The sequence below is a fragment of the Pseudorasbora parva genome, chromosome 7 (genome assembly GCF_024679245.1).
Source record: "Pseudorasbora parva isolate DD20220531a chromosome 7, ASM2467924v1, whole genome shotgun sequence".
Taxonomy (NCBI): domain Eukaryota; kingdom Metazoa; phylum Chordata; class Actinopteri; order Cypriniformes; family Gobionidae; genus Pseudorasbora; species Pseudorasbora parva.
Genome location: NC_090178.1, coordinates 21,437,517 through 21,463,143, shown reverse-complemented (window position 1 = coordinate 21,463,143; position 25,627 = coordinate 21,437,517). Strand labels below are relative to the sequence as shown.

Sequence of the window (25,627 nt, the reverse complement as noted above, 5' to 3'; positions counted from 1 at the left end):
TAGACTGTTTGTGAGTTGTGTGCACGTGGGAGAGATAGAAGATTGTTTTCATTAAAAGATCTTTAAGATTGCTTGGTGGAAGTACAATTTTGGCACTTATGAATTTATCTCTAGATCATTTACACACACCCAAAAGATAATCACACACTCAGTCACTTCCCAAATGCACATACAAACAAAATTACGCAAGTATAAGACAGATATGCTGTCACATATCAGCAAGGGCTCTTAATGCACATTGCATCATCGGTTCATGCCTGCCTATACCTCTAAGAGATTGTGTGAATGGTCACACCTCAGGCCAACTTAACTCAAATCTTATGAAATCAACTTATGAACAGCTTGTCGTTTTCTCTACATTAGACTTGAAATAGAGTATTTTAGCATCGCAAAAATGTCCCTCATACCATAACACTCACTTCTATTTCAATTTCCTTCTCTATCTAGGAGATGGCTTTGGTTGCCCCTGAGTCTCCATCAGAGCAGGCCAGAAGAGTCTTCCAGACCTTTGACCCAGAAGGTAAAATTATTCAAATGGATGCATTTCTTCTGTGGGTGGGTGTGTGTTTGTAAGTAGAATAAGAGACTACAGAAACCCCAGCAGCTGAGTCAACTTGTCCTTCTCTGCGAGTAAGATGAGCTGTAGCTCCACAAAACAGAGCAAGTTTATTATCTTTGCAGCTTATTAGACAGTGCAAAGATCCAATACTTGCTGTGTTTGTTTATGTTTTACTGTAACTGAGGATGACGGAGGAGAGAATAGGAAATGGAAAAGAAAAGGCAAATTTGATCTGATGCTAAGGCTAAGAATTATTTTAGTAGTTTGAAAGAGCAGTGACATTGAATTCTACAAGTGTAAGGGAATGAGAGCATGTGTGTTTCAGATATGTAGTTCGAAGGTTACATTTTAAGGTTCGAGGTTAAGCCCTTCATTATTTTGATGACTATCCCACAGTATCTCTTTACAGATATCAGTCATAAAGACAAGAATACACATTCACAGACTCCCTCACATCCACCAACATGTGGTTTCACTGCCACTATTTAAACATGCTTCAGTTGACAAGCCAAACCTTAACATAAGGAAGTACAAACAAAACCAGACGTTTCACACAATAGATCTTTAACCGAGATCCTGGCATATTAATCGAATTACAAGTGTGTGTTTCCTGAAACTGTTATACAGCTCTCAAACAAAACAAAAAAAGTAGTTTTACCCATTTCAGGATCTCATCAAGCAGAAACACATTTTCTTTATGTATTTACACTGCCCTTCAAACGTTTAGGGTCAGTAAAATCTTTAAATGTTTTTAAGTTTCCTTTGCTCACTTAGGCTGCATTTATTTGATCAGAAATGTTGTAAAATATGTAATATTGTTAAAAAATATTACAATTTAAAATGTTGTATTTTAATATACTTTAAAGTGTAATTCTCCTCCTGTGATGCAAAGCTGGATTTTCAGCATCATTACTCCAGTCTTAAGTAGGGCTGAACAATTAATCTCATTTGCGATAATAGCGCAATATGATACTTTTTTCTTTTCTTTTTACAATTGTACAATTCTTATTGTTTTAATTAAATGTTAATATGTTTATTTAATAAAATAAATGATTTAAAAAAAGATTCCCACCCCTTCCATGCAATGATTTATTGCTTGTCTTTGTTGTTGAATAATACAGAAGATAAAGAGCTTAAAATTAATTGCATATTAAATCTCAATAGCAATATTGGTAAAATTGACCAAGATCACAATTACATTTTTCCAAAATTGTTCAGACTTAGTCTTAAGTGTCACATGATCATTCAGAAATCATTCAAATATGCTGATTTGCTGCTTAAGAAACATTTCCTATCTTTATCAAAGACAAAGATTTATCTAATTATTTTATTTTATCTATTTTGTTGATTAGATTCTTTTAATAGAAATTTAGAAGTTGTTCGGAATAAAAATCCATTATATTAGAAAATTCTTTACTTTCAGTTTTGATCAATTTAAAGTGTCCTAGTTGAATAATAGGATTAATTTTAATCTTACTAAAATCTTATTAACTGTATATTGTCCTCACATTTGTATATTATTTTTACCCTTGTTTATTTAGTAATGATTGCAGTCTAGGGTTTGGTACCAAAACCTGATGCCATAGTATAGCCGTATGTACCGGACCGAATCAAAACACAGATTTCAGTTCCTAATTTTGGTGCCGCCCACTTAAGTTGAAACGTGCTTCCGTGCTTTGGCTGGCACTGAGCCAGAGACAGACGCGCTCAGCGCTCGTCACATATCACTAGTATTCAGTGTTTTTAACCGCATAATGTTTATTTAGGATTCGAGCATTTAAATGCACATAAGTACTAGCAAAAAACACACACTGATGTCTATTGATGCAGCAATAACAACCCTTTCAGACAGATATAATTTGACTATGTGTTTTATTCATATCAGATACACATTATATAAGTTACTAGTTTACTCTATTCTTCTCCCAGTTCAGTGGTCACTTATTTTTTAATGGGTTTTGTGAGACGAGGATGAATTAACAGATCAGATTCTCTGAGGCACAAACTAAAATGACGGTGCCCATCGCGCATTATAGATTTACTAACGTGTCAACTAACACATTCACTTACGCATATTTGAAAATCAGAATACCAGATAATTCATGACATGGGTAACAAGTTTGAGAAATATTTTGAATAAAAAAGAAAAAACTAAATAAAACCGATACAGCTGAGCTGTCATACAGCTCAATTGCGGCTGCTGTGAAAGTTCAATGCAAACAGAGATATTGTCTTTTAAAGTTATGGCAGTTTATTGCCTACAAAAACGGCCGGTTTGGACAACAGCGAGCTTCTTCCCGGGTTGGTGATATCATAAACCCTTGCTAGTCACCGCAGATGTGACTTCTGCCCGTAATGGTAAGGTGCGTGACGTTTCCAGACAACCTGTGCTTGGCACTTCAGTCAATAAAAATACAGGAAAATACATTTGGCCATCTAACAATCTAAGACCATTGCGTTTTTGCGGAGGGATGGGCTTCATAGAAGCAGGAAGCAAACGAGCCGTTCAAAGGACAGTGGAGACAGCGGTGTGGAATAAAGGTCAAATATAAGAAAAAGATGGCTTTTTAAAATAAAAAAGAAGTATTAAGACATGTTATACTGCACCCCATAAACACAACCAAGCCTAGAAAAAAAAACACGGAACCACCCCTTTAAATTAGGCCTATTGTAGTTGGGTTAGGTGGCTTAGCTTTTACTGTGAATTTGTTAAAGGGGGGGTGAATCACTCAGTTTCAGTCAGTGTCATGTCAATCCTGAGTACCTATAGAGTAGCATTGCATCCTGCATATCTCCGAAAAGTCTTTATTTTTTTTATAATTATATAAGAAAGATGCGCTGTTCCGAGTCTTTCCGAAAAAAGCAGAGCGGGTGGGGGCGTATCGTGTGAGCGGAGCTAAATAATGACGTGTGCGCCGCCGTGTTGAGTGCGTCGTAAAGCTGTGTCATCCCTAACAGCGGGAAAAACTTTATTCAAAATAAAAATATGGCTTTTAATCAGATACAGCCATACATCTATGATCCGGAATCAGACCCAGAGGCTGCAGTTGAACAGGAGCAGCAGCAAAAACGACTAGAGCAGGACGTCTCTATGTGGTACAAGTTATACACTAACTATATAATATGCTTAGCGACTTGTGTTATTTACATATTTATACTTGAATTATATCGTCGTATTTTTGTCTTTGAAGGTGTACATGTGGGAAGTGCAGTTGTGCACGTGTGTGTGTGTGTGTGTGTTTACGCGTGGTTTGTGTAGACAATTGTAACGTTAGTAGCGGACTGGTTTTGCACGGCAGGCTAAGTTAGTGTTTACATAGAAAGACACGGAATAGTAGCGCATTTGAATGAAGAAGCGCGCTTATTTAACGTTAGTTCAACATATTTCCCCCCTCTTTGTGTATTGTTGTTTGGAGTACTTTTACAATATACAAACATAAAGTTACACATATAGTGGCTAGCTAAACAAATGTACACGCACTACACATCGCATGCTCCATTGATCAATTAACTATACGTGATCATGTTTGGGCTACTTGATGAGTATAGGCAAAAACACAGACATTTGAAGCAGTCTCACTCACCGCCTGCGGTTCTAACGTTGGGACCTTTATCGTTGGGACTGCTCCATCCTTCAGCATTAGGCGATCGGGAAAATCCGGCGTCGAGCTGGGCCTTGTTTATGAAACAGTCGGCACCGAAATGCAGCGAACAGATATAAACATTCGCGCAACTCAGTTGCTGATCCGGAAAAGCAAATTCCATCCACTGTTGCCTTACCGCGGGGTTTTTGGGGAATCTGTGCAGGACTGTCTTGGTCTGGCAACCAAAAACGCACTTTTTTGGTGACATTGGTAATTGTGCACATCACCTGTGCAGCGCATCCTACGAGCCAGCGCTTTGATGGGCGTAGCCTGTTACTTTCGCTCTCTCCCTCTCTCTCTCACGCTCTTCCGGTAGAATTGTCCGTAAGGCCCATACAAGGAAATTCCGCCCCATTAACGTCAAGGGGATGCATGATCGCAAAAAACTTGCCGAAACTTATGACTAACCGGAAGTAGTATTTTTGACAAAGAAATACTCCCATCAAACGTCCACCTTAACTTTTGAAACTTTGTCCATGTTTAGTATGGGATTCCATGTCTTTAACAGTGTAAAAAGATCAGTATGCATGAAACAGCATTTCACCCCCCCTTTAAGTAAATTGTGTTTTGTATCTATTTATATTTCAGTATACTTTAAACTTTTAATAGATTGTTCAATTTAAAGTTTTGTGGCTCTTTTTTTTAAAGTATCGGTTCAGGCACTGTTTAGGCACCAGTTCCGTTTTAAAAGTACTGGTTTTGCACCGGTATCGTAAAAAACCCAAATGATACCCAACCCTATTGCAGACTAACTAAATTTCACTATTTCCTATATATGATTAATGACTAGCAGTGATTTATTTGTGAGCAGTTCTGCTGAGGATTTGTGGAGAGGAAGGTCTCACGTGATGATTTATCATTTAAGATAGTCGTTGTGCTCAGATGACAAAGTCAGGAGTCTAGCTTCATGAACAAACCCCCTGATGCTCCCTTAGTCATATGTAGTGCAGTATATCTTTTCCTGTATATCCTGTTTATGTTTTTTCTGGAATCTGTTGCCTGATGTTGTATTTTTCTCTGATATTTATTGCTCTTGTATTAAACCTAAGACTCCTGATGATAATATAGAAAATAGCTAGAGAGTGCGTTTGAGGGTTTGAAGAACCTGGAGCAGAGATCGTCTCATGTCAGGTAGAAAAGGTTTTTGTGTGTGCATATATCACTGAATGTGTCAGAGTGAGAACGCAAGTTGTCTTCCAAAGTTTTGATTTAAAGTATCTAATTTACAACACACACTCTAAGTGTCGTCAAGAACAAGATTAGATGTTCTTGCTTGGCATCATTTTGCCTTTTAACGTCGTAAACAAAATTCCTGTTCCTCGCGTTAATAAGAACAATACTATCTATGTGTGCGTGTGATGAGAAAAGGCCTGTGTATTTCAGCTCAGTTTCAGTTACTAACACTTTAGATGTGTTTATTCCAACTCCAAACCACAGAAATTAGATCTTTTACGTGCATTTCATTTGAGAAAAAAACACTTGGTGTAATTTTTCAGTGGTAGTGTGATTCTGTAGAATATGTGAATATTATATTTCACTCAGAAACACATCACATTATAAGTAAAGTTTTGTGAATACCTTTGTCAATAATTTAGACATAAATTTAACCAAAGTGCTGTTTAGCGCACTGTTCAAAATGCCTGACTGTATCTAATTTCATGCTGTAGTACAGATATTTATTGTTCTTAATCCCATCACTGCAGCAAAGTTGGAGGAAAGAGTTCATTTTATAGTGAACTGAAAAGAGTTAGCATACCAGCTGCTCTGCAAACATCCTGTCTGACACTTGGAGACCAGAGAGGAGGAAAAATAACATACATCACTCATTCATCTATTTATCAGCTATTGTCTGGGCGTGTTTGTGCACATATGTGTGCGTGGTCGGAAGCATGGCTTCGATTATAGAGATGACACTCCTGTTTCATGTTGGGCACAAGACACGGGCAGACTGTGTGGTTGGTGATCAAGACTCTCAGAAGCTCTAACCATCTGCCTCTTTCTCCTCATCTTCAGATAATGGGTTCATTCCAGACACACTGCTTGAAGATGTTATGAAAGCCTTGGATCTCGTCTCCGAGCCAGACTAGTAAGTTTATGTGTGTGTGTTTGTGCGAGTGAATATGATGTTTTTGATGATAAAACCGATCATTACAGTCCTGGGTGCTGATTGCTCAGTACATTGTTCCAGTAGTGCTAAAATATACAATATAGGATCTGTCATTGTCGTAAAATAGTTTTTTTAATGTTAAAGGGGTGATGAATTGAGAAATCAACTTTCCCTTGAGCCTTTGATATATAAAAGGTCATGGTAATTTAAGCATCCTGTAAGTTTCAGAGCAGAAAACTTGCTTTTTAGTAAAAGAAAAGCTTTTTTAGACACCAGGCCCAGAAAACGAGGCTCTCAAATCAATGACGTATTAGAAGGGTGAAATGCCACCTCTATGTTCATGCTGCTTCTGAACTGAACGCTTTACCGAGCAATAAATACACTGAAGATAGCAAAATAATCTTTTGTAAACAAGACACAGGTCGACACTGGATTTGCAGACATATTGAGATTATACAGGGTGTCCGCGGGGTTTTAAAAAGTATTAAAAAGTGATAAATCAAAATTGTCAAATTTAAGGCCATTAAAAGTGTTAAATGTGGTCTCGGAGGTATTATTTTTTTCCAAATTAAGTATTATTTTTTCAGACTATCAGGTGTCCTATTCTATTGAAACTCTATCTGCGTTCGCGTTAGTCGTTTAGATATGGGCTTTAGCATATCTGGGCACATAATCAAAGATCTTTCGTCTCCGTCTCAACGTATGTTTGATGCTAACGTCATATTCAGCGGTCGTTCGGCATCATCTTAGATCACTGCGCACTCAACAGAAGGGGCTGGCTTACGGTTTACGTTTGCTTCAAGGCATATCTTCAACGACTGTCCTCATAAGAGCAATCTTACATGATTTATATAAAGTCTAAAATGAACAAAAAGAGTTGTGAGAGAATGAGGCGCGATCCATAGACAGTGAGATCCGCGTGACTGTCTGCTCTTAAAGGGACACCAGCCAATAAAGCTTCCTGTCAGTAAAGTTAAAGAACAAAGGGAACAGAGAAAATGACTCGCTGCTCTTGACTAAATAACTTTTGTAGCTTTAATAAGGATTAACTATTTAATTTATAGTTTATGCAGTGCAGACTGCATATAACTTTGATCACTTTATTACATTTCCTAACTGTTCAGACAGGAAGGGCAGGAGTAAAAATGACATTTATTATGGGTTTATGTTAGCATTGTTTTAATTTTACTCAAATTAAAAACTGTTACATTTTTGAAGCCTAATAATAAATGTAAAAAAAAAAATCAGTAGCAGTATTAATATCAGTAATACCAGCCTTCATTCATAAAAAGATGCCATTTAAACAAGTATTTAAAATATACTGTCTTTATGTTGTTTCTACATTAATTTGATTAACTGTGAAATTATATTAAAAAATATAATAAAAATGTACAAAAACATTTATTTTTTATTGCGATTAATCACAGAAAAAATGTGTGATTAATCTAGTTAAAGTTTTTAATCGATTGACAGCACTATTTTTTAGTATTTTGTTAAATTCAGCAACTTATCACAGTTATAGAAATGTAATGTTTGGCTCAGGTTTTGTTGTTGGAAAAAAAACACTAAATCATTTAATTGCTGAATTACCAATTATTAATGTAAATCAAATGTGTATGCAGTAATGCTTCTCCTTCACCAACCTTTGTGAATGTTGAGATGTATTTTACTGTGTCTGAATGATAACTTATAACCTTATTTCCTCCTGGTATCGATACTAAATCTATTCTTTTTTGTATGTTATACGTGTCAAAATCTGTGTAAATAATAGAAAGGTCGCTGATTAACACTTGCAATTCAGTGTCGTGATGGTTTTAAAAAATATTCTGAAGGTAGTAAAAAAGGTATTAAAAAGTAGTAAATTTAACTTAACGATTGCTGTATATACCCTGTTATAATAAATGCTTTGCCTTCTATATTTGATACAACAGGAATGGTGCAGCACACGTTTTTTTTTTTTTTATGCGATAGTATTGCATTGTTACAGATCGTATTGATTATGTGTACGTGACGTGTCTAACAGAACAGCACGCTGTCACAGGCTGGAGAATCCTTTATTTGTTGGTTCACTGCGATTCGGGTTCAAACTCCCAGGGCTCACAAAGCCCAACGTCTCGGGGCTGTGTGTTTTCCAGACGGGCTGCCAAAACGTAAGCACGTCCACAGGCCGGTGAATCTTAAATAGTGAAATAACATTAATTTCTTGATCTCCGTTGTGTTTGAAGAGCATGCGTGTGTGCGTGTGTGGTTTGCGCTTGCATCCACCGATCAGGCGGGCCAAGTAATAAAAAAATCAATTAATCGCAGGGGATGAGAGATAAATTATTGTGTTTGTTATTATTGAGAAATATGTTTTGAGACTGAGCCCTGTCAGAGAATTATTCTGGCCGCTTTCAAAAAAAATCCCTCTCTGACAGGGGAGGGGAGCTAAAGCTCATTAAATATGCAAATCTTATCCAATCCTATCTGTGGGTGTTTACTTCCAAGTCTCCAGTGTGGCATGCACATTAAAACCCAGCGTTCAGGAGAGAGCCTCAAAACCAGTGTAGAAAATAGCCTATTACTTATTAGTTATGATGTTTTTGAATGCAAAAACCATGCAAACGTCATAAGTTGACCTCAGACAACAGTATACATTTTTTTAAAAGCCAGTTCAGGACACCTTTAATATATTTAGATATATTCAACAGCTCAACTGTTTTAAACATTGCTGATAATAAATGTTTCCTGAGCACCAACAGCGAATTAGAATACATTCTGAAGAATTAATAGTAATGGATACTGAAAATTCACAAGAACAAATTCAATTTTAAAATATACTAAAATATAAATAGCCTTAATGATTATAAGAAGCTTCAAACCTTTGAACCTTTGTTGTGTTTAGAATATTTGCATTAGAAAATTCTAAGCAATAAACTGCTGTAATTTACAAACATCTTGAACTTTTAGCGCTTAATTCACACACGTGTGACATTTGTGTCATAAAGTGATGTGAACATATTTGTTCATGTTATAACACCTATGCCACTGACTCCACAAACAGACTCCTGACTCATGTAGAGCAGAGAAGAGAAATGGAGAGTAATGTCCCTTTCTTAATCTAAAGCCCCATTTTAAAGCCACTCATCAGAGTTCTTTGAAACCTTCACCTCTTAAACGGCTTCCCAGTGATTTCAAACCACCTGCTTTTTTAAATCACATCAACCTTTGACAACTTGAAAGACAACTTCAGCCTTTCAAAGGGGTTGTTATAATTGACAGAATAAAGTTTAGGTCATGTGTTTGTTTTTACACAGCACCCTGTTCTGTCTAAAGCAGTTTTAGTCAAGTGTCAAGGAAGTCTGAACCCTGCTTTGGCCTCTTCTCTACATACAGCATAATCAGCGTTTTGGCAAATGATTATTATTGTTTCAATTTTTTAAGTGCAAGTTAAAGTGATCTGTGATCACATTGGAGAGAATTTATCATCCTCTTATTACTGAGTCTGTGTGGGAAAGCATTAGTAATGTTATCAGTCTTGCTGTATGACTTTAAAAGGAAAAGTCTGCTTTAACATCACTGAGGTTGTTTTTGTCAGATTCCAAGCATTACTCACTGTTATATGTTTAGTATCTGAACATAATTCATGATTGTAGCTAATTTTGACTACAGCCTCAGACAAGATCTCTCTCTCTCTCTCTCTCTCTCTCTTTATCTCAGTGTGAATCTGATGAAGAGTAAGCTGGATCCAGAGGGTTTAGGTATTATTCTGTTGGGTCAGTTTCTCCTGGAGTTCTTCCCTGATCAGGTATTTCAAGCACTGTCTCTCTTTCTTTCATGCTGAATGTTCAAACATGTTTATAATGACCAAAATAGTGCCTTGTTGTTTCATCCCAAAGAGGCACAAAATCACTTTCAGAGACCTTTAACTTGACTGTTCCCTGCTGGTGGAATGACCTGCCTAACTCAACCTGAGCAGCAGTCTTACGCCATTTTTAAAGCCTCCAAAGAGAGGCTTACAAATGACACGCAATGGTACGACGGTAGACTATTGAGTTATCTCTAGCAATAATTTTGATCAAACAATTAAAATATATTTATATTTCACCACTGTTTTGGGGAATTTGGCCACATTTTAAATGTGTCATACCATTGATTTTGGACCAATAAGTCAAAGTAAATAAATCAGAAAACTGCGCTCCCTCAAGGATGTGCATTTATTGCATAGAGTAAGCTAAGTGTTTGAAACAAAGCCTATATGCACAGTTCAGTTGAATGATGAAGTTTAACCTCCTAACTGAATGCATGAAGCAAACTGTTAACTGAAATATCCACAAAATTAAAAACACTTAAATAAGAGCATGTGGTTTGTCAATCACATGCACATGAAAGTTGTGTTCGTTTCTGCAGCAAATGTAGATTCCTGGCTGGTGAAAAAACATTTGCAGTAGGTGCTCTATATACACGTGTATATGTGTTCTCGGATGCAGATGCGTGATATTGATGATTGGATTATGGACAGAGTAAAGTTAAAGTTGCATCTCTGTTAAACGGCCTACTTTTCTGCTATTAACTTATAATGTTACAGAATTGGTTATTTATAGTCAAAATGTTCGTAACCTTAATGTTAATCCTTGAATATGTTTGCCGTTACGTGCTTGTTTAGGTATTCTAGCATAAAATACAGAATATTAAATTGTAGCATATGTTGTTGGTTTACATAAACAAAATTATTTTATATGTGGGTTTTCTACCATATCTATAAAAAAAAAGTTTTAGGTGGCATGAAATTGCAGTCAAAATTGCAAAAATGCCATTGCATTGTCCCAACAATGTCAAAATCAAACTTACAACCTTGTTTCCATTCACAGATAGCCACGTCTGACAGCACGCGAATACTAAAATGAGTTCTCTTTCACGTCATCTTAGACTTAAACTGACAATTTCACGCACAATTGTGTCAAAATGCCCTGCAGAGTATCTATAGGTGTAAACATAGGTGGTTATGTCTTAAGTAAACGTAAACAGTCATGAAATACAATACAATGCATTTATAACGGTATCAGTATGCTGGATCCGTGACAACAGCCTAATATTCCTGCTGCTGTCTGTTTTTAATGTTAATCACACTAGATTCACTGCAAAAAATCCCTATCTGCTCTTGACTAAATAACTTTTGTAACATAATCTACTTTGACTGTGTACAGTGAGGCTATGCATTGCTATTTTTACATTTGATTACTTTATTCGATTTCTGTACCTAATCCACCAAATCTGTATCTTAGATTTACCTGAAAAGCCCTGTTTATTTAATTTGTATCGGTTTTCTATTGTTTATTTGTGCTATTACTTTTAGTTTGATGATTTTTTCTTTTTAAAGACTGTTTGCTTGTCTTAAATAATATTAGAAATTTATATTTTATTTAAAAGAAATTGACTAGCCAATGGCGATTCAAGCTTCACTATGTTCGTAGAGGGTTGTTACTAACTTTCCTATCCTGTCTATCCTGCTGTCTTTTTTTTCTTCCTCTTGATTCTCGCTCTTGCTCAACATTGTTTGCTTTTTCTTACTGTTTTTTCATTGCGTTCAAATAAACCTACAATCAGCCCCAGATTAAATCTATGTACATGTAACCCCTCAGAGAGAGAGAGGGAGAAGCTGACGGTTATAGTTGGCATGGACTTGCAGCTCTACTGCTCTATGTTAAATAGATTAGGGCTTTAGGGATACATACAAAAAAGGCCTCAATTTACCATCAAATCAAATACTATAACCCTATTTCAGGCCCACTCAAACACATGCACGCTCGACTCACTGTTGTAGTTTTGGCAGTGAGGCAGGCATGTGGTATGGGGGCTAGACAGAGGTATTTGGCTCCTGTCAAGACTGTGTGCTTGGGTTTTGCTGCTAGTTTGAGTTGGTCTGCAGGGGGGGGGGGGGGGGGGTGATTGTTTTGGACTTGGAAGCAATGTATTTCAATGTGCTGTCAGCATTGAGCATGTCATTACATCTAAAACCATCCACTGGACCGTTGTTTTAGGCTCTCTGGTTTGAGTTTATGGAGTGTGTTGTGATGTGTTTGGACGTTTTGGTTAAGTTGTCTTAAGTTGCAGAAATGTTTTTCTGGTGTCTTATAGATGGAGTCCAACCTAGGCAGTATATGTCACAGTGTATAAGGACTGTGTTCTAGAGCTGTTTGCTGACGATGTACATGTCCGCACTGACACGCGTCGTCTCTCTTTTCCAGGATTCCGTGATCCCAGACTCATTTCCTGTGTATCATTATAATGGCCTGAAGCAGTCCAACCACAATGAGAAGGTAAGACACACTACACTTGCTTTCAAATGGCCACGCATACAAGCACACTTTAATAACACATTACCCCTGCTTGCATGAAAACCCTGGTAGGTCAGTCTTATCCTGTCTGATTCCTGGGATGTGGAGCTTGTAAGCTACCCTGTCCTATGGCCCACACCACCCCTCAGCCTCCCGAAACCCAAACTAGCGTTCCAAGTCTTTCCTGTGAGTGCTGACAGCTTTCGAGACTGGGCAGAGTATATTGAAGCCTTAAAGATCTGAAACTGTTTCAATAGACTGATGTCTCGTGCTCTCTCTTCTCTTGATTTGCGTTTATACTAAGTCAAACCAGTCAAGATTATTCGCAATTGTACAACTTTACAATACACATGGTCAGATGCATTCTAGGGTAATACTATTTTAAAATTGAGTTTAAATAACTGTTTTGTTTCTTCAATGGTTTTGTTAGTCACCGTTCATTTTTATTTCATCGTCTCATTTCTATTTAGTTTAAATATATTTTTGTTTTAGCAATTGTACTGTTCCCAGCCGCACGAATCTCCCAGAGGTGCTGGTGACGGGCCGGGCGGTATAGCTGTAGTAATAATTAAGTTGTAATCATTTACATTTCTCCTTTCATGTCCTCTATTACCACTGGTAGTTATTTTAAGTGTTTTTGAGACCATTGAGAACCACTTTCATGTTCCATGCCAGTCTTATGTCCTATAAAAGGTGCTAATGATATTTACACATGCCATCCTTAGCATTAAAGACGCACCCTGACCATCTTATACTTTCATTTATCAAGGAGTGTGTGACCATTTAAGTGGTGTGACACACACATGCTTCTGGAATTGCATGTGTCTGAAAAAGCGATTGACTGACAGAAGTTAAGGGGTAATGGGCAGGAATTGCCACATCAGGCCCCAGAGGACACAGGTTACTCTTCAATACTCTGGCAAACGCATTAGCTGCAGCAGTAAAATATGCAGCCTTTGTTGTTGAGGTTTCCTCTGTGCCACTCGTTTATTCACAGGGGCTCTTTCTCAGGAACCAAACACCTAGCAAAATGTAAGGAGCTTTTGACTATAACATGGACCATACTGGCATTTGAAGCCAAATTACATTTTAAGATAATTAAAATAGAAAACTTAGATTTGAAAGCTTCATAGAATATTCCTTGTTTGTTACATATTTAAGATACGTTTTCTAGTTATGCCTAACTGCTAGAAATTAGAAAGAAGAAATTATGAGTGATTTTTTTTTTAGAAAATGTGTTTTAAAATCATTATCCAGTAGTAATAAATGTTTTGAAAAGTCATTGGTCCTTGGAAATTCATTAATAAAAAAGTGTGGGAACTAATCAGTTTTTGATGTGGTACTTGTTCAGACATTGCTTTTATATAATCGCTGTGTATGCAGTCAGACTGATTATGCACACATGCATTTGTTTTAGTCTGAATGTAAAGAAATATTTATTTTAAAATATAGACACTGAACACAAAGCCAAGCTGGCCAACTCAAGACTATTATCTTTAGGTGGATGGGCCAAAAAAAACTTCAAAAAATCTGTCAGGCTAGTGGAAATATTTGGATTATTTCAAGTAAACATACATAGAGTTTACAAGTTTTTTGAAAGGCATGTTCTGACTAACGTGGATAACCTCACTGTTCCACACGATCACAGTTGACTGGCAGCCAAAATGAATGTGTGCCTTCAAACAAGATGTATCGCTTTATTGGGGCCTGGAAATGCCTGGTTAGTTATGGTTTAAAGTCTAGTCAGCTAGAAGATTTCACACTTTCTTCAATTGCATTCTACTATCAAAAGCTAATTAGGAATGATGGAGTTGAGTAAAATGGGGTGCTTGGAAACTATGGAAGTAAAAGTAGAAGTTTAGTGAGCTGCACTCTCAGATCTTCAAAGTTCAGATCTTTTTTTCACCTGCCTTTTTGCTGTTTTTGCGGTCTTAAATTAATCTGATGTCTCTCTGTAGTCACCGAGAGCATCAATGTGTTTATTTTTTTGATGGATAGTTCTCTTAACTCTGGGAAAACTGATGAATGCAACGCTCATAGTTGATGACAAAAGCAACTTTTCTGCTGAAACACAGGGTTGAGCAGAGGTTAGTTGGCCACTTAGAAGAAAAATGACAAGTGGAGTCTTGCAAGTGTGTGATCTGCTTCCCAATGACTTGGACAGAAAGACTTGCGCTGTCAGCATGTCTCTGCATAATGGGCTTGTAATGTTGCTGTAGAGATGTTTGTGGCTGCCACCAGAGGGAGTGCTGTAGAGCTTCATGACTAACTCAAGACTGGGTTGAAGTACTGGGGGTCGATTGATGATTGTCTGTTTGTGAGGGGATGTCTCTGAGTCTTGATGATTGTGGACAGCACAGCTGAATTCCTAGATTTAAAGGTCATCAGGAGTCAGTGGATCGCCCATCACACTCAATACTTGGCACCATTAAACCTTGTGAAACACATGCTGCCTTTATAAAAGTGAATGGATTTTCAAGTTTCACTTTGGTAACGCAATGTATAACAGAAACACAAAATGTTCAGAAAAATGAGGGCGCATGTTTATTGTGACACTTTGTCAAGGGCAGATTCCCTCCCGGCAATATGACGCCCTCCATATGGAAGCCATCGACTGTCTTATGTCTGATGATGTCATAGCAGGAGGCCAGGTCTCTAATGAGACACATACAGAGAAAGAAACACTGGCATTTCCAGAAACGGGGGCCAGGTTTTATTTATAAGGTCAGGAAGTTGACTAGATGTATGCAAATGTGTTGCATGTTCACCCCTTGTGTTTTTCTCTACCAGGTGAGTTATGTCGAGGGTACTGCTTTGGTCATGGGTTTTGAGGACCCCATGGTACGCACAGATGACACCCCAGTCAAGCGCTGTCTACAGACCAAATGGCCCTATATCGAGCTCCTGTGGACCACGGAAAGGTCGCCCTCCCTCAATTAACCTTGATCTCTCACCTTTCACCTGCCAACCTCTGGCTGCACAACTCGCTGACTTCAGGAAACTCGTAGGACTCCTCACTCTCTCTGCACTACATTTAGGAGGCCAACACGGGGACTGAAGTTCAAATGAGAGACGATGCTCTTCGCCTGGCACTCGCACAAAGCCTCTGGTTTGCTTTTTACACATCTCAACCGGCCTGATTAATAGACTGTTTTTGTGTTTAAAGCCCTGGAGTTGAACAAAATATTATTTAAATTTTTTGGGAGTGGGAAATGATGTGTTCTCTTTTGCCATCTGTTGTGTATACCAAATGTATTTTGTTTTCGGAGGTGTTCATATTATTTTTGTTAACTTTCTAAATGATTTGTTTACTGGTGTGAAATTATAAATCTTTGAATTAGCGCACCGACTGTGATGATCTTATGAGTAATTTATGGAATTATTAATATATATTTTTTATTTGAAATTTCAATGTTAGTAGTTGTGAATATTTGAGGGATCATTTGACCAAAGCCTTTTGTTGGACATAAAGTATTTGTGTTTTGTCAATGGTCAGCTAAGGAGTGGCAATGTTCTGCAGCGTTCGGTTCAGAGAGGAAGTCTGTTTAGACAGGTTTACAAAAGAATGCACTACAACCCCATGCTGGGCACCAAACGACAGTGGAGCAATAGGGCAATTTTATTATTTAAACTTTGAAGTAACAACCCTCCAGGAGGGGCTGTGGAATGACACTATGATTCTCTGCATGAGAGAAAAGAATAACACAGACAAACGCTCACCCTTTATTTATTCTGATCCTTAAGGTTCACTAAAATAAACACTTTTGTTCTTCACATCTGGGCTGTGGCATGTATGTTTTGTATAAGATGAAATGTTTCTGATCAAACTATATATTTTTTTTATTAATTGTGTGTGTATGTATGCATACCAATTAAAAAAAAAATATATATATATATATTTGTCAGGAACATTTCAAATTTATGTATTTATTTTTTCGAAATGTCTTTCATGTTTTCTTATGCTGTCAGTAGGGGCCTCATTAGCGGATACTGGCTTAGAACAACAGCATTAGGAACTTTAAGCAACACCTGTGAATAAAAAAAATCTTGCACGACTTGAACTCGGCACTTCCTGGCATGGTAATTCTCTACTACAGGAAAATTGCTTTACTTTTGCTCTAGTCAAGCTACAGATACAAATACACTTCATACACCACACTTACTTACCTAACCTGTTTAGGTAAGTAAGTGTGGTGTATGAAGTGTATTTGTATCGGTACTAAATGAAAGGGCAGTACTAAATGAAAATAAATTATATTTAAACAAAATAAGAAAAATGGGGACATAATCTTGTTTGTGTGTGAGTGTGTATATACAGGGAGTGCAGAATTATGAGGCAAGTTGTATTTTTGAGGATTCATTTTATTATTGAACAACAACCATGTTCTCAATGAACACAAAAAACTCAATATCAAAGCTGAATATTTTTGGAAGTTTTAGCTATTTTAGGGGGATATCTGTGTGTGCGGGTGACTATTACTGTGCATAATTATTAGGCAACTTAACAAAAAACAAATTTATACCCATTTCAATTATTTATTTTTACCAGTGAAACCAATATAACATCTCAACATTCACAAATATACATTTCTGACATACAAAAACAAATCAGTGACCAATATAGCCCCCTTTCTTTGCAAGGACACTCAAAAGCCTGCCATCCATGGATTCTGTCAGTGTTTTGATCTGTTCACCATCAACATTGAGTGCAGCAGCAACCAAAGCCTCCCAGAAACTGTTCAGAGAGGTGTACTGTTTTCCCTCCTTGTAAATCGCACATTTGATGATGGACCACAGGTTCTCAATGGGGTTCAGATCAGGTGAACATGGAGGCCATATCATTAGATTTTCTTCTTTTATACCCTTTCTTGCCAGCCACGCTGTGGAGTCTTTGGACGCGTGTGATGGAGCATTGTCCTGCATGAAAATCATGTTTTTCTTGAAGGATGCAGACTTCTTCCTGTACCACTGCTTGAAGAAGGTGTCTTCCAGAAACTGGCAGTAGGACTGGGAGTTGAGCTTGACTCCATCCTCAACCCGAAAAGGCCCCACAAGCTCATCTTTGATGATACCAGCCCAAACCAGTACTCCACCTCCACCTTGCTGGCGTCTGAGTCGGACTGGAGCTCTCTGCCCTTAACCAATCCAGCCACGGGCCCATCCATCTGGCCCATCAAGACTCACTCTCATTTCATCAGTCCATAAAACCTTAGAAAAATCAGTCTTGAGATATTTCTTGGCCCAGTCTTGACGTTTCAGCTTGTGTGTCTTGTTCAGTGGTGGTCGACTTTCTGCCTTTCTTACCTTGGCCATGTCTCTGAGTATTGCACACCTTGTGCTTTTGGGCACTCCAGTGATGTTGCAGCTCTGAAATATGGCCAAACTGGTGGCAAGTGGCATCTTGGCAGCTGCACGCTTGACTTTTCTCAGTTCACGGGCAGTTATTTTGCGCCTTGGTTTTTCCACACGCTTCTTGCGACCCTGTTGACTATTTTGAATGAAACGCTTGATTGTTCGATGATCGCGCTTCAGAAGCTTGGCTATTTTAAGACTGCTGCATCCCTCTGCAATATATCTCACTATTTTTGACTTTTCTGAGCCTGTCAAGTCCTTCTTTTGACCCATTTTGCCAAAGGAAAGGAAGTTGCCTAATAATTATGCACACCTGATATAGGGTGTTGATGTCATTAGACCACACCCCTTCTCATTAAAGAGATGCACATCATCTAATATGCTTAATTGGTAGTAGGCTTTCCAGCCTATACAGCTTGGAGTAAGACAACATGCATAACGAGGATGATGTGGTCAAAATACTCATTTGCCTAATAATTCTGCACTCCCTGTGTGTATATGTGTATATATATATGTATATGTTTCATTTATTGACACTTCCAGTTGAAATGGTAAATGGACTGCATTTATATAGCACTTTTCACAGACCCTATGGCCATCCAAAGCGCTTTACATATTGCCTCACATTCACCCATTCATACACTCATTCATACACAGACGTTCCTGAAGCCAAGCAGCTTTGTCATAATTACAGCAAAATAACATAAAAAATAATCAGGTGGCATATTTAAGGGGACTTTGAATGTTGTTTTGGACAGAGGCATTGGTTTACTGCTCTTACTTAGTTTACTGAGCAGTCCCATCGTAAACTGTTGAGAGGGGTATATTAATTCTCCTGGCCAGTTACTGACATTTTCTGACACATTCTTTAACTGTGTCAATTGGTCATGATCAGTATTTGTTTTGACTGGTTACAGAAGTTTACATCAGATTTGGGCTTTAGATTGTAGCATTAAATAAATTTGATGTCACAGGATGTTATCATTGTGGCCCATACGATCCTCAGGGTCACAGATCAAGCTGCTCTGGTTTCCTCTCTAAAGGTCAGACCAACAGATAATTAAAAACGTTCCCACTAAGGGTGCATGTTACATATGGAACACATCGTTCATGGGCCAAGTGACTTACCCAAATTCCACATTATTACAGAAAGAAATAAAAGTGACATTTAGTGGAACCAAATTTTTCATTAGGCTCTCAGCGAAATGACTAGGCGCCACATCAAACAAGCAATATTCAATGGCAGAGAAAATAAATTCAAAACAAGATGCGGAGTACAGGATGCAGTTTATTTGCCAGAACGTGCCTATTGAAGTCTTCCATGTCTTTGTAGTTCCTGTTCAGTTTTTGCTTTAAAGAATATCATTGGGTCGTCTGGGAGCGATCAGACATTTGTTGCGTCGTCATAAACAATCTCAGCTAGAATGATGTAAACGTTGAGGACACTAGTTATCGCTCTGTAAACATTTGAAAGTGCACGCTGTAAGGGATTCTGTTACGGCTCACCGTGATAATACATCATTCCAGCCAATCCAAGACAAGTGTATATATATTATAATGACTTATTATCAACACAAACTGGTGCTTGACAGGTGCTTCTATTCTTGCATAGATGACACTAATACTGATGTCTGCCTGGAATATGAAAACATGGAGGATTTTATATGTCACGGCCAGAGTTTATCAGTTCTTGGCAGAACAAAAGTTCAAGAAAATGTGGAGGAGAAAGTATTTTGGGATGGTTTATTTCAAACACTAAAATAAAAATAGAAAGTGACATCTGTAAGATTAAAAAGTATTTGGACCTTAACCATTTTTTTAAGTTGATCTCTTACTAATGGCTATAATGGCCATATTCAGTCTGACTGTAGTGAATGTGACTGAAGAAGATTAAAAGCTAGAGTATACAAATGCAAAAGACCTGAAATTGATATACAAATATATGAATCTGTCTCAATTATCAGGAAGAGGATTTAGGTTTGATTATAGCAGGTTATAAAGGTTTGTCACTAAAAACTTGCTTCGGGCTACGGAGTTCAGCAGCTGAGACCAAGATGTCCATCATGTATAAGAACTTTACAGAACACTGCCCTGTACCAGATGATAGAGTAAAATAAGCTGTTACTCAAGAAACATAAAACACATCTGGAGTTTGCCAATAATGTGTAAAAGTAACCCAGAAAGAAAGGGGGTTGAAATCAGATTAGACTAATATAAAGCTTTGCAATGGACAGGATTTGTGTCAATGTTGATTACTGCAAGCAATTATTTAGACTTATTTATATTTATTATAAACACAAAAATCAAGGTTATGAGGCACACACTATTGCCAAAAGTTTTGGGACACCTGCATTTACATGCACATGAACTTTAACGCCATCCCATTCTTAATCCGTAGGGTTTAGTATGGAGTTGGCCCACCCTTGCAGCTTTAACAGCTTCAACTCTTCTGGGAAGGCTTTCCACAAGGTTTAGGAGTGTTTATAGGAATATTTGACCACTCTTCTAGAAGTGCATTTGTGAGGTTGGACGAGAAGGCCTGGCTCACTGTCCACTCTAATTCATCCCAATGGTGTTCTTTTGGTTTGAGGTCAGGCCTCCACACCAAACTCACTCATCCATGTCTTTATGGACCTTGATTTGTGCACTGGTGCGCAGTCATGTTGGCACAGGAAGGGGCCTTCGCCAAACAATTCCCACAGTTTGCATTTTATTTTATTTTATTTTATTTTGGGAGGCAACTCCCAAAGCCACTGCTACTAGATTACTGAATCACTGATCACTTTCCCACAGCGATCATCTTCATAAAATCAGTTCAGTTAGAGAACAGACACTACAATTAAAAACTGAATGTGTGTGTTCAATAATTTGTGATTTAGCCGCTGAGGAAGTCTCACAGCCCAAAACGCTGCAGGAGTCACATTGACAGTCATGGATGAGCTTGTGATGAGAGCTGAGGTAAACGCGACGGCACTCGCGGCATACATTCACAGCGCATGTTCAGTCTGCTGCGTTTTCAGTTCATGCCTTTGAAAGCTTAACTTTCATAGGAATTCGCACAATCATTCGAATATACTCCAGGGTTTCTACTGACACAAAGCCATATGCTAATCGCTGAAGTAACCCTTTAAGATTCCTTTCACTGGAACTAAGGGGCCAAGCCCAAACCCTAAAAAAAAAAAACCATCCACATCAAAACCCACCCACCACTAAACTTTACACTTGGCACAATGAAGTCAGGTCAGTACTGTTTTCCTGTCAACACCCAAACTCTTCCATCGAATTAGATAAACAGACAGAGAAACATGACTCATCACTCCATAGAACATGTCTCCACTACTGTAGAGTCCAGTGGTGGTGCGCTTTACACCACTGCATCTGACACTTTGCATTGCACTTGGTGATGTAAGGCTTGGATGCAGCTGGTCGGCTACGAAAAACCATTCCATGATACTCTCTACGTACTATTGTTGAGCTAATCTGAAGGCCACGTGAAGTTTGGAGGTCTGTTGCTATTGGCTACAGAAAGTTGGTGACTTTGCACTGTGCGCCTCAGCATGCACTGACCCTGCTCTATGATTTATGTTGCTGTTGGTCCCAATTGTTTCCACTGTTATAATACCACTAACTGTTGACCGTAGAATATTTAGTAATGAGGAAATTTCACAAATGGACTTATTGCACAGGTGGCAACCTATCATGCTTGAATTCACTGAGCTCCTGAGAGCAGCCCATTCTTTCACAAATGTTTGTAGATGTAGTCTGTATGCCTAGGTGCTTGATTTTATACACCTGTGGCCATGGAAGTGATTTGGGATGATTTGGAGGAGTGCACTTTTGGCAATATAGTGTATAAAATGGAAGTGAATAAGTAAAAAAAAAAAAAAAAAAAAAGCAGCCTTTTTTTACAATTTGCATAGATGCTTGCTCAAGCTTGGGTTTTATTTGACCTGTAAAATTATTATTTTTTGTTATATCACTATTTAAAAAAATTCAAGTTTCAGTAATTGTGATAAAAAATACCACAGAGAAGACGACAGTGCAGGGATTGCAATCTGTGAAGTTCTAAGTAAACAAAAATCTGCACACTGCTGTTGCTGCTCCCAAAGATTTATTTAAAAAGACAACGTTTCGATCAAAAGAGTCTTCGTCATGCAATTTGTGAAGTTCTAGCATTTTTTCTACGATGCAGCTCAACAGGTCATTGGACGACATATCAGTTTTTGCATATGTATATTCTTCTTTGCATGTTTAAACTTTTGAGCCTTGTTTTAAAATCCAATAGTTTCTGGACAGTGTGATAAAGAGTCTGTCTGGCTCTTTGCCTCTCAGAGACTTAGAGGGGAATTCAGAGAATGTTCTCCAGCGCTCTCATTCCTCCTGGAATGAAAGAACAATACATGGACCATGCCTAATCTATTATTTTTCTTGAAATCTGTGTCTGTTAGATATGAAACCTTCTCGTTGTTTACAAAAAGACTTCAGAGGCAGCTGAGCTAAACATGTCAGTTCTGAGAAGAGAAGCGGGCATCGACTCACTACTGTGAATGTGTGTTTTATTAGACCAGACAGAGCGATGACAACAGCAATCACTGAAGATCCAATACTGAACCCATTATTCTGTGTGCACAATCAAATCATCATGCTTTTAGTCTAAGATTGTTGCCAATAATCTTTACCAGGACCTAAAAATGGACAGCAGACAACACTTCAGTCCTGGCTGATGAGCGCTGCAGTGGCGGTTTTTTTGTCTCACCTTTTCTTTGAGAGAGGGCCAAAAACATACGTTATCTAAACAGCAGTATAAGTAGCTATGTAAGAAAATGTTTTGGTAGTTCGGCTGTGTGCTTTAAAGTGACCAGGGAAGAAGTCTTTATCTAGGTTTTTGAGAGGGTTTTTATCTTTTGAAGATCAGGTAAAATCCCCCATTTTTACTTGCAACATTAGCATTTATTAGAACAGTTTAGTTGTTTCACAATGATGTTTGGTTACTATATTCTGAATATCTATTTAGTTTCATTTTTAAAGGATCATGCACTGAGAAATCTATTTTTCCTTGAGCCTTTGACATATAAGAGGTAATACTATAAGAATAGCCTGTTGGTTTCAGAACTAAAAACTTCCTTGTTAGTCCAAAAAATGCTTTTCTTGTCCAGCAATCCACTCGTTGTGGAGTGTGCCTATTATCTACGATAGCTGAAAGAATGCTTTGGAAAGAGGAAATCAACACTTACTTCATCATTGCAACATTTGCCCCGCCCACTGGCATGTTAGTGCACTGTAAAAAATTATTTAGAAAAAAAGTTACCTGGTTGCCTTAATTTTGAGTTTTGAATCTTGAGTACCTATAGAGTAGTATTGCATCCTTCATATCTCCGAAAAGTCGTTAGTTTTATGATATTTATAAAAGAAATATGGGCTGTACCGAGTCTTTCCGGAAAAATACTGAGCGGCTGGAGGCGTATCGTGTGGGCGGAGCTAAAGAATGACAAGCGCGCAAAGCGGTGACGTCCTCAAGCGCTATCGAGCTCAGCTAATAGATATATTATCCAGAATCATTCGGAGGCTGAAATAAATTGAACAGGAAAAACAGCAACAGCTGGACGTCCGTCTCTGTGGTATGTACTATATTTAGTGGCCTGTCAACATTTGTGTGTCTTTACTCTCAGTTTATGAGGACATGATTCGGTTTATGGACTATTGTATGCGACTAAACCTTAGCAGTAGCAAGCAAAACGGTTTTGCACGTCAAACTAGTGTAACATTATACAAACAATGGAGTCCGTTAGCGCATTTGAATGACGAAGCACGCGACCATGTCGTTTACTGATGTTTACTCACACGACGAGCCAACAGCATAGACATTTGAAGCAGTTTTACTCACCGGCTGCTTCCAAAGCAGGACCGAACCTTTATCGCTGGGATCGCTCCGTCAAAAACACACTTCTTTAGTATGATTTGGTGAAGTCCTGACAGCAGTGACTTGCTGTGCTGAAGCGTTGAAGTCGCTTGATGTCACAGATATAAAGTGGAGCGCGGCGGGTGTATATGGGCGTGCATTTCCTCTCTCGCTCTAGTCACGCGCGCGCGCACCCTACCGGGAGAAGAGCCCGTACGGCCCATACAAGGAACCCCCCCCCAATAAATCAGTCTCAATTTCGGCTCAGGCTTTGCAAACAGGCCTTTACGATATAGATCAATTATATATAGAAAGTGATCAAAGAACACTCCCTAAAATGGAGCTGTCAATCAAACAGTGTAAGTTTATATGGAGTTCTGGACTCTTACCAAAACTACTGTTAAAATGAACTAATCTCTTATTTACTTTGTGTTTGCACTGTTAGTTATGATGAAGTCATTCATGAGAGTGCAGAAATCGAGCAATGGTGATTCAACTGCATTCGGTTCAAATGAACTTTTTGGGCTTGACTGTGAAATGGCACAATATTGCTAAAGCAATAGACATATACAAATAAATAGATAAAGAAAAAATACATGTCCATATTATTCATAAGTATCATAACTCAACATGTCTGCAATCGGCTACAATGCTCATCACTCAACCTTTTATACCATGATCTAAATATAAACCCATAATGCTATTGTTAACCATTAACAGTTTTAATATTTATCCTCCTTTATGATGATGATGATTTTTAATGGATTCTTTCCAGTTACGAATTTAAATTAGGATATATACAGGTAAATTGAAGCGGCAGTAGATTTCAGAATACACCTTTCACTGTAATCAACTATTTTCAGGATTAGTTAACCTTTAGAACTGTAATAGTAAAAGTTTTCAGGAGAGTTCCATGTAATAATTATTTCATAAAGATGTCAGCCAATCACAGCAGTGAGCGTTCAGAGTAGAGGCTAGAATAAGAGTATGAAAATGACTTTTATTTCTAAATTCACAGTTTACAATGTAAAAATTATACTAACATTATAAGTGCACCCCGGGAAACATAAACAATAAAATGTAGTTCACTACCCCTTTTTCAAATTTCCTTTATGAAAAAAAGGTACTTTTGTTATGATTCACATAATGCATCTGATAACCTTGTACCCCAGTTGTATCAGATCAGATGTGTGAATCTTTTCCTTACAATGTTATGAAGCTAGCCTACGCTTATTATTGTCCATTTGTTTTTTGTGGTAACTAAAGATTATACCAGCTCCAGATTTTGAGATGACCCTACTCCTGTCAAGAGATGATGCTAACCTCTCTAAAGACTTCAGATGATGCAAACTCTCAATCAACATACACAACTGCCAAATACTAATCATTATCTCAACATTGCTTTAATGTGCTCATTGTTTAATCTTAAATGAATACACGTTTCGCTCACTGCATGATTTGTATCATCTTTTCTGCAGGATATTACTTTGACACAGTCACCTGATAACAGATTACTTTTAACTGTAACATAGAAACATGCATTTTCTCTAAAACTGCTTTGAAACTATATGTATTCTGAAAAGCGATATACAAATATCAGTATTGAATTGAAATGTGAATTCTTTTCAGGCATACAGCCTCTGATGGGACTCATGTGACTGACTTCTGAAAGTGTCCACATGGTCATTTATCACATGCTTATGCTAATTGACACATGGCACTACATAAAACAAAACAAAACAAAAAATA

At 37.8% G+C, this 25,627-nt stretch overlaps 1 protein-coding gene across 1 annotated transcript in view; it reads left to right on the top strand.

Moving 5' to 3' along the window:
• Nucleotides 1-16,401, top strand: part of mindy3 (MINDY lysine 48 deubiquitinase 3) — a 60,466-nt gene extending 44,065 nt beyond the window's left edge. The window contains exons 11-15 of the mRNA XM_067448573.1: nt 448-520; nt 6,217-6,289; nt 10,010-10,097; nt 12,538-12,609; nt 15,418-16,401. Coding sequence (XP_067304674.1) covers nt 448-520; nt 6,217-6,289; nt 10,010-10,097; nt 12,538-12,609; nt 15,418-15,567 — 456 coding nt within the window. The 3' untranslated portion in view covers nt 15,568-16,401. The remainder of the gene's footprint in view (nt 1-447; nt 521-6,216; nt 6,290-10,009; nt 10,098-12,537; nt 12,610-15,417) is intronic.
• Nucleotides 16,402-25,627: the final 9,226 nt, after the last annotated feature.